At 38.4% G+C, this 10696-nt stretch overlaps 1 protein-coding gene across 2 annotated transcripts; it reads right to left on the reverse strand.

Moving 5' to 3' along the window:
* Positions 1-10429, reverse strand: cyp7a1b (cytochrome P450, family 7, subfamily A, polypeptide 1b). 2 transcript variants are annotated; one of them, XM_065261774.2, is made up of 7 exons: positions 10326-10429; positions 9330-9357; positions 8068-8305; positions 6250-6833; positions 5804-5928; positions 2220-2398; positions 1-828 (listed from the first exon to the last, which is right to left on the reverse strand). In XM_065261774.2, coding segments are annotated over exons 1-7 (1467 nt in total). In that variant the 5' UTR covers positions 10327-10429; the 3' UTR covers positions 1-516. The 2 variants fall into 2 exon arrangements, with proteins under 2 accessions (XP_065117846.1, XP_065117845.1); XM_065261773.2 differs by lacking the exon at positions 10326-10429 and having other exon boundaries at positions 2-828; positions 9330-9591.
* Between the last annotated feature and the right edge of the window lie 267 nt (positions 10430-10696).

A 10696-nucleotide genomic window follows, 5' to 3' on the forward strand; every position in this document is an offset into this window, starting at 1 on the left:
AAATTGATTGCAACCACTTACCTTAAATTCAATGAATCATTTTTTCAGTGTAGCGCTAACTAGCATGCCGTGGACCTAGCATATACCGTTAACTAGCATATAACGTTAACTAGCATATAACGCTAAGTCAGCAGTCACAACTTTGTTTTTAGCATTATAACAACATTGTACTTAATTTAATGTGTAATTTAATGTTGGGGTCATGAATGTAACGTCACAGTTAGTGTTATGTTAAGATGGTCTGTTTTCCAGCGGTCTTTTGCATGCATGAGGTTTACAGTAGGAGGAAAGAAGGCTTTGAGGCTCATGATATGTCATACCATCTACAGAACTCTTATTATTCATCTATGCCTGCATAAATACACTTTTCCATTCTACGGCACCTTTGAGCCCAATCATACAAATTGCTGCATTTTCATTAATACCATAAATTACTTTGGCATAGACAATATGCTTTCAACATATTTATATCAAAAATCTGCTTTTCATCTCTGAGGTTCCTAATATTCACTGTAGTTACTTTGATCCTGTGGTCTCAGTTTTTCTTCTGTATCTGACAAGAACATCTCGTGAGGGTGGCAGGATACCCAGGCCTGCGCGGGTGCTGTCAGGAACCAGGGTGCTGCTGATGTCATCAAGTTTCAGATCATAAAACCACAGAACCAATGCGATGAATTCTTTAATTTCATTTACTGCAAAGAAACGACCGGGACACTCGCTGGCACCAGAACCAAACGGAACCAGGAAATGCTTTAGTCGTCGGCCATTTTTGAAGAAATTACTTTTCCTTTTCTCTCCGTCTTCTAGGTAACGGTCGTACTTGAACTCCTGGAAACCAAAGACAGTCAGTGTAAACAGGTTAGTCGTAATAGTTTATTCATGCACTACTAAAGTGTCTGTGTAGTTTTAAAAAATTTAAATGTCTTATTGTATATGGTATTTGTTTATCAGTCATTTCTTTAGTTTTAAATTCACATGTTTTATTCTTAAGTGTTTTGGTTTGATTCTAATGTTCAGCACTTCGGTCAGTCTTGTGGCTCTCTTTAAATGTGCTTTATAAATAAATGAACTTAAATGTATTGCATCTGAACTAGGCCAGGGAAACATTTCCTCAAAATTACTTGTATTTGAAATTTGTTATTTTTGTGGCAACCAATTCATGGTAGTTTTAGCTGTATCATTTGTATTACACAGCCTTATTTCATTTGGCCAAGGGTGTTTTTTTAATGCACTCATAGATTTGAGGTAATTATGCCTACTAAATTAAACCCACTGCAAATGCAATGACGTAAGTTGAGCTGTTTGCAAGACCAGTCAAGATGTCAATCTCCCCTATCCATACACTGAATTCAGACAAACTTTAAAACGTCTGAAAAAACCAAGAGCTCCCAGCAAACATGAAACAATCAAAATCTTAAAGGAATAGTCTACTAATTTTCAATATTAAAATATGTTATTACCTGAACTAAAAAGAGTTAATACATCCCTCTATGATCTGTATGCGTGCACGTAAGCGCTGGAGCGCGCTGCGACACTTCCATAGCATTTAGCTTAGCCCCATTCATTCAATGGTATCACTCAGAGATAAAGTTAGAAGTGACCAAACACATCAACGTTTTTCCTATTTAAGACGAGTAGTTATACGAGCAAGTTTGGTGGTACAAAATAAAACGTAGCGCTTTTCTAAGCGGATTTAAAAGAGGAACTATATTTTATGGCGTAATAGCACTTTTGGGAGTACTTCGACTCGCCTGAAAAATCCGCTCCCCTTCTCCCTCTCATAATGGGAGAGGGAGGGTGTTACTGCGCCGAGTTGAAGTACTCCCAAAAGTGCTGTTCCGCCATACAATATAGTTCCTCTTTTAAATCCGCTTAGAAAAGCGCTACGTTTTATTTTGTGCCACCAAACTTGCTCGTATAACTACTCGTCTTAAATAGGAAAAACGTTGATGTGTTTGGTCACTTCTAACTTTATCTCTAAATGGTACCATTGAATGAATGGGGCTAAGCTAAATGCTATCAAAGTGTCGCAGCGCGCTGCAGCGCTTACGTGCACGCACACAGATGATAGAGGGATGTATCAACTCTTCTTAGTTAAGGTAATAACATATTTTAATATTGAAAATGAGTAGACTATTCCTTTAAATAGTGCATTTAAAGGACATTAATTCTGTGATATTAAAAAAGATAAGATGGGGGAATGATAACACTTGACATACTGTTGGGTCGGGGTAGATTTCAGGGTCCAGGTGTATGAGTTGCGGATACAGAGCAATGAAATCTCCTTTTCTAATGCAGACAGTCTGACCTGAGTCCAGCGTTAAAGTAAAGTCATCTTTGGCCACACGGATCATAATGGAGGCGCTGGAGAGCCGAAGAGATTCTTCAATAATACTTTCTGAAAAGAAAAGAACTTTATTATATTATTACTATTTCATAAATCATCAATAACCAAGTGCAAATTATGCAAGCATTATGTTACTTTAAAGGTCACGCTCTTCCTGATCCCATTTTTCAAACTTAAGTTAGTGTATTATTGCTGTTAGAGTATAAATAACAATAGTCCTGTAAAATGATCAAGTTTAAAGTTCACTGACAGGCGATATATTTCCTTATAACAGAAATCTCCTTTCGAAGCCAACAGTGAGCGGCGGGTTTGGACTACAGTCCTCTACTTCCTGCTTTAATGACGTCAATATAAGAGTTTTTGACTAAACTCCGCCCACAGGAATACATTAGTCGCCAACTAAGCTCAAACGGTTCTGGTTAAGCTGCTATCGAATCACAACACACTAAAAAAGCTACACAATCAGAACTCGATACGTATTTCTGAACGAGGGACTTCATAGAACAAGGAAGTCATCAGACCATTTTAGAAAATAGCGCTATACAGATATGTAAATTGTGTGAAAAAAACCACGTTTTTTACACGTAAAACATGAACACATGTAATATTGCGCACTGTAAACACAATCAAAGCTTCAAAAACACAAAAGAGACGAGACCTTTAAAGCTTTAAATGTGTAAAGTAAGCACATGAAAACATATTCTACCAATGACGCTTTCCTGATGAGTTTTTATGGTAATTCCGCAATTACCCAATTTATTAAAAACTGAAGCATAAACTAGCTTAATTAATTTTAAACTCTGTTTATGTTTTGATAATCATTCTGAATCTGATCTCTAACAAAATTCCTTTATAAAAATTCAATTATTTAATTTTTTTGCCTAAAATTTGGTATTTTTGAAGAAACCTACCAATATAAAAGGAGAACAAATGAATATAGAATGAAACATTTCCCGTTTATTTGTTTGTTTATTTCCACTTTTTGAACATTTTCTTCATTTGTATTGAAAATAAATGCCTTCCGGTGCGATATGTGATTCCCACACCTTAGTTTACTTTAATTCAAGGACCTTTCAAGGACTTTCCAGGTCCAATACCCTCAAATTCAAGGACTAAATGTGGGGACACATTTCAAGTGAGAGCAAGGTTACATTGTGTTACCTTTTAAGATACATTGTTACAGTTCCCTTTCGAGGGAACTCGCGCTGCGTCACTGCGGTGACACTTTGGGGACGCCTCCAGGGGTAAGTGCGTCTGAATGTATACATCAAATTCAACCAATGGTGAGGCTTAACGACAAAGACAGGGTGACGCGGGAGTCAGGAAGTATATCGCTATCTGAAATATTGCCAAAGACGGCGTTACAGGGACTCAGGAAGTATGGCAAGGGAGACGCAGCGTCTCGTTCCCTTCTCAGGGAACAACAGTTACATACGTAACCCGAGATGTTTTCATGTGTCAAACACAACTATGCAAAAAAGCATTTTGGTATGAATCAACATTCGCATACAGAAGATATAAACATATAAAGCGAACAGTTTAGCACGTGTGGTTAAAAAGTCTAGAATTTTATGATATTATCCTACACTACACAGGGAATAATATGGATTTTTTTCAGAAAACTTCTTGCATATAATAGATTCAAGCACTTTCAATGACCTGTATCTATGTATGTATATTTTCAAAAACTTCCCAGGGCCTTGAATTCCCTCCCCAGATTCACAAACTTTCAAGGATTTCAAGGACCTGTGGGAACCCTGTTTAAACTTTAGTGGTTTAACCAGACAGTGGTGGGCGGAGTTAGTGTAAATAGCATTTACCAAAGGAATAGTTAGTGTAGATCAGGGGTGGGGAACCCTGGTCCTGGAGGGCCACTGTCCTGCAGAGTTTTGTTCCAACCCTAATTAAACACACCTGAAAAATCAAATTAAAGTCTTCAGTGTTACTTGGAAATGAAATTCAGGTGTGTTTGATTAGGGTTGGAACTAAACTTGCAGGACAGTGGCCCTCCAATGCAATGTAATCTACACCACAAAATGCATTAGTTTCTTTCGAGACATACAACAGTGAGTTTTCCCTCTTTGACCCAGAAAACACCATAATATCATTATTAACATATCACTGAGCCCACTTGAGCATAAACACAAGACACTTTATTTAACAACCACACACAGCAACTTGTGGTGATAATAAAACCAAAATGTGTGAAAGTATATATGTTCATAAGCTTTATGTTTATATAGTTTTTGGAATATACAAATTTGCAGAAAATTCATTGCCACGTACTTACTAAATGATCACCACAGTTTTAAAAATATAAGCAGTTAAAGTTAGTGTTAAAGTGAAAATGCACAAAAGATAACAAAAGTCTTTATAGACAGAATCTTGTTTTTTAATCAGTTATTTATTTTGTAGGCTATTGAAGATATAGTATGCATTGTATTTAGTATTTATGCATGCATAAGCATGTTAAACGAGTATGAAGTATGACTATGCACAAAACAGACAGGGAACATACCTGTATATAAGATCTTTAGATAAGGAGATTATAAATATATGAATGGTGCTATCAGGGGATGATCATGTGAGATGGTCTTGTCGCTCTTTACTTTAGACTTGCACCTTTACCGTTGCGTCTCTTTCTCGTCTTTCTAAACCAAAAGATGTGTGTACTTTGAGCTAACGTCGCGTCAAACTACATCCCTCCAGCTGCGCACGCGTCACTGATATAAACGCTAGTAAACTTAAACTTTATAACAACTAACAGCATTAATATGTTCGGGAACTCCTTTCTTTATTTGGCGGCACAGTTTCTTGCACACGGTTGGAGAGACTTCTGCATTGCCAGAGACTCAGCTGCACGAGCACAGAGAGAGCGAGCGCGCGCGAAAGAGAGAGAGAGACCTGCACCTCACTGGTGCTTATTATGAAATTTCAGAAATGACTCTTTCATTTGTTGGTGGATTATTTCCCGTTTCTCGTTCACACTCAGTCTAACATGCAGGAATGCCAAGTTGACAACGTGCACTTAATTACATTATGCGGAATAGAAAAATATCACAGTAAGTTACCACGGACCAATCAGCAACCATGTAACGTGCAATTATCACGATTGACAGAAAACCTGACAAGTTACAAAACAATATGGCCTTTTCAGCTAATCATGAACGTGAAAATGGGAGGCCCCTGAACTTGGGAGGCCCCTGGGCTTCAGGCAAGGTAAGCCCGTGCATTAAAGCGGCCTTGGCCTAGACTTGCCAAATCGTCTGCATGTTCAAACGTGTTACAGACAGTTTTATTGTGTAAAAACGGCAAAATGAAACACTTGGAAGTTACAGCATAATTTTAAACAAAGATAAATAAATAAAGTGTTGACAATGATCAAACAACAGGGAATTCGAATATATGCATGATTTAACAACAAACACACACATAAACAATACAAAACTCACTCACCTAATACAGTCATAGAGTCCAACTGTTCTCTGGTCAGACTGATGGGTTGATCCGGATCATTTAATGTTTGACCTGACAGAACTCTGTTGATCTCTGATCGAGCGGCAGTGAGAGCATCACCACATCTAAGAGTCAGAGACACACACAATACAATCAAAGGAAACATACACAAAAAATACAAAAGCCAAAAACACACATGCACAAAAACACACAGTCTGATGTAGTAGAGTAGTTTTTGATTCATTAACAGTTGCTTAAAAAAAGTGAAAAGTGACATATGAAAAAACATCATCATCATCATCATCATTATGAACAACTACAAAGTTGTATTTTTTGTATTTGTGATTTTATATAAACAGTGAATACATCACTTCATAGTCTTCTCTTAAATCGTCTTTGTCTTATTGAGTAAATAATTTTTACTGTGATTTACTGCCTTAATTTACCTCAGTGTATAGTAAAGGCTCCAGAAAGCTGCAGGCAGTGTATTAGCCTGCGATGCCCACAGCATGCACACGTGTGTTCGCGCTTTACCCGTCTCGTCCAGATGCATGCGGTCAAACGCATCCATCCTGCGCTGAATCAGATCCGAGATGCACTTCCTGCGATGAAGTTCATCGTGCAGAAGTTCCTCCGCTAAAGCTTCCCTCGCTCTCCACGCCGGGACGTACAGTCCGATGGGAACGCCCGCAGCCAGCGCAGGAAATGCACGATCAAACACCAAAAAGTCCTGAGCTGCTTTCCGCATGCACGTCCTGCCGCCATCGGACTGAAGAAGCCCGGCGTCCTTTCCGAACAGAGTGAGAAAGCCTGCCTCGAACATGATGCGGTTCGTGAAGTCCTGCAGACCCTCTTGCACCCAGCCGTGCTCACGTGATAGGCCTCGTCTCAAAACCACCTGCAGATTACCCAGCATGCTCTGTGATAACTGCTCCAGCGACGGACCTTGAAGCGTTTGTCTGAAGATTGAGTGAACTTCTCTGTAATTCTCACTGAACACTGGAGAGGTGAAATCAGCGTGACCGAACACCTGCCATAGACACAAGAACATCAGCAAGACACTAACACCCAAGATTATCTTTTTAGGAAAAAGTCATTGGTCAAACGTTTGCACATTTTATGCATTTGGCAGACGCTTTCATCCAAAGTTTATCACAATTGTACTGTGTGCTGAACACTAATGCCTGCTTTTCCTTCACTATCCAGTCCAACTTAACCATGTCTTGGCTCTCCGATTTGCGTGAACTGCGCCCGAGCCCACCTATGCATGCCGGCCAGGGCACGTTTAACAAAACCGTGTCTGGGCACGGTACGGAGCGATCACACTACCTGTAGTCAAATGAACAAGGCTTCGGTGGTCAAACTCACTCGGGTGCGGTTTGGTTAGAATAATGTGATAGCCCCCCTAGATTACATTTCCTTCTATTGTACTGCGAATGAAAACTTCCTGTGTGTGTCCCAATTATTCCCAACAGTTGAACGAGTGTTACAACACATGTAACTGTGTGAGGTTAATCCACAGAAACTCCAGCACATATTTGAGTTTGAATAACTAAAGGCACTGTTTATTCACATCGACCTGTAAAACATTAACCACAAGGACACCTCTCTACTGTTGCTAATACTTCACAATGTTACAGGAATGAATAAGATGTGATTTGTTTACATCCCAATAGAAAATTATTCCTAAATTGTCCCATTTCAGATGGTAATGAAGTTGAAAGCGTAACACCTGTATGTGTTCAGCTGCAATGGGAATCAGCTGGGGTTGCTCTAATTGTTTTTATAATATTTCATTATTAGATTCTCAATGTATTTTAATAAAATATAACATATAATTAAGTTTGAAAGGAGCAAATGTGGCCTGCAGGTACACAGAGTTTTAACAGTGGAAAGATGTGGTTTGCATATCATCCAAAGCCTTTTATGTCAAAGCAAATGTGTCTTTTGTAAAGGATAGTTCACCCAAAAATGAAAATTCTGTCATTTACTCTTCCTCAATTTGGTACAAACCTAGAATGAAACACAAGCACCATTGACTTCCATAGTAGGAAACCATAAAACTGTGGAAGTCAATGGTTCACAAAAATTGATTGGTTAGAAACATTACTCAAAATATCTTCCTTTGTGTTCAACAGAACAAAAATCGCATACAGGTAACAACATGAGAGCTCATAAATGATGATCGATTTTCATTTTTTGGGTGAACTATTCCTTTAAGTATTGCGTAATGTATTCTAGCTCTCTTCATGTAACTCACTTACCCTCTGTGAGAAACCCATCGCAAACTTCTGGAAGTCCAGATTTTTACTCTGCCGCACTACCTGAGAGAAAGAGAAAGGGTCTGTGATGAAAGTGAAATACTTTCTGGCGATCTTACACGTGAAGACATCCCCATATTTCTGTTGAGTCTTTTTTATGAAGCCCAGAGGATCTTTGGCATAATCCAAAGTTACGCCGATGAAGGGAAGACCGGTGACTAAAGGAGGCTCTCCTATCCGTCTGTAACACAAACACAGTAAAACCATTACTAGTGAAATCTGATATATGAACACTTGGATAACATTATTTTGTCTCTTATAATAATACACGGTGGGTTGCTGTGTTTTATAGGGTGGAGCAATGTCCCAAATCTCTTGAAACAAGAAATGCTTAGTAAAGGTTTATTGTGCAAAATTGTGCAATTTTATGCAGTTTTTTTTACAAACTGTCTTATTATTTGGTGACCTCCACTTTATCTCATCCTCAGGCTGCAGCTATTATTTCCTTGCCTAGTATCACTCGTTCACACTTCATCCTTTTTGGTTGGTCTTCACCACAATCTTTTCATTATCTCCATGCCCTCTCCTCTACAACTACTTTACTTAAAAAAGTAGTTATACTTTAAAAGACTCAATTTAACAAGAATGCAAACTTGGCACTTCAGTATAATTGGACCGACAGAGGAAGTCTGAAACGCATGCCAGAGGTCAGACTGGCACTGAAGCAGAAGTCAAAAGTAGCAGTTTCTTAAGTAGCCTATGCGGTTATTATGCATAAATGTACTGTATACCTAAAGAAAATATCCTTACTGGAAAAAAAATGTGATAACCCAAAACATCTGTTGCGCATTACAGCGCGTTCACTTTCAAAACATCACATTACACGCGTAAAGAATAGCCTATATGAGCTATTATACACAAAAACATCATATTACGCGCGTAAAAACGCATGTGTAAATATCCACTGGATGTGTTTCATTTGCTTGTACGAAATATTAAAGCCCGAAATTGCCATTCATCCGTTCAACAATGTATTCCAACAGAAATCATTAGTAAGTAAAACTCCGAAAACAGAAAATAAACTTTATCAAATGCGTATCGCGTATATGCTCAATCTCGTTTAACACTAAACTAACAAAGCCAAATTAACTTTACTCTTTATTAATACTAAGAACATTGTAGATGTAGACATACAGCATACTGGTTTCTGTCAAAGATAAAATCTTTTGTTTTAATAAAGAAAGTTTAGCTTGAACATTTCTCACCTTCTGCGCCAGTCTCCACACATCCACACTATAAAGAGAGAAATTACAAAAGTTATAATAATGAGAAGTAATGGAGCCATGTCGCGTTAATCTGTCCGCGTTCAGCTCTTTCTCTCTACTACATGACTGCCCGGACGATCCCAAACCTCGCGTCGCCCCCGCAGCGCTTGATTTACGCAATCCAATGAAGGCGCGCTTCATTATCCAACAACCCCTTGAGAAACCCTTTAAACGAACTCATGTCTTTGCGTAACTACATAACGTTTTTTTATTATTATTCAGCGGGGCGCATGCGTCTGTCCTCCTGATATCAAACATATGAGACAATAGGACAGACGCATGCGCCCCGCTGAATAAACGATAAAAAAAACCGTTTCATAGTAGCATAATCGGAAACTGTGTTGTTTAAGCAATGATAGCAAAAAAATTCACAAAAGTTAGTCTGTTATGATTTGCATTATTAAACACACTATTGTTCAAAGACAACGTTTTTGGATACTCTCTGGTTGGTTAGTGGGACATATCCATAATGTGATTACTACTGTGTTTACTTTACTGGGACACCTATATGGGAGACATAATACACACACTGAAAATCAGTTGGTTGTTGCAATATCATTGCACAAATGTCTGTTAAGTTGGTTGTAAAAAAGGGTCTGTGTGCACATACTTGGTTTAGTTTTTTCATGAACTCCTGCAGAGTTTAAACACAACACACCTGCCTGTTGTTTTTGTAATGTGTTTTATTTAGATGGTTCACATGGGCTATTTTACTCTAAAAATACGTTTTAGGGTGACTGCATATAGCAACACCAGGACAAAAACATGTATATATGAGTCTACATATGCATAATATACACTTCATCTAAAGCAGTGGATCTACAGTGAAACATTATAAAGCACATGAACTGCAGTCGTTTACCGTTTGCTTCAGACGACAGCTAAACAAACATTAGATAATCCATTTCATTAGAAAGAAGTCTCAAATACACTCACTATGCCGGCAATGTGAGTCAATCCAGAGGCAGTTAGTGGTTAACTATTGCTCAGACATTTCCTGTTAACAGAAACATAGCCATTTAAGATTACAGCTCTGCATACTTTGGGCATTCGGTCAACCCACTTTATGAGGTGCATCATGGGATGTTTTATAAAGGACTTCAAACTGAACAAAATCACCATAATGTTGGGCTGTATGGTGCCACAAAGAAGCTTTAACATCAACAAAGGCTTTCTGTTGCACAAGACTTTCTTTGTTGTGGAAGAATGTACCACATACTAGGACTGGGTGCACAATTATTTGAGAAACTGGTCGGGATTACAACTCAGGTTAAACGATTACATAAAAGCACAGCTGCCCATTTGTG

This window comes from Paramisgurnus dabryanus, chromosome 2 (genome assembly GCF_030506205.2).
Source record: "Paramisgurnus dabryanus chromosome 2, PD_genome_1.1, whole genome shotgun sequence".
In the NCBI taxonomy this organism is placed as follows: Eukaryota; Metazoa; Chordata; class Actinopteri; order Cypriniformes; family Cobitidae; genus Paramisgurnus; species Paramisgurnus dabryanus.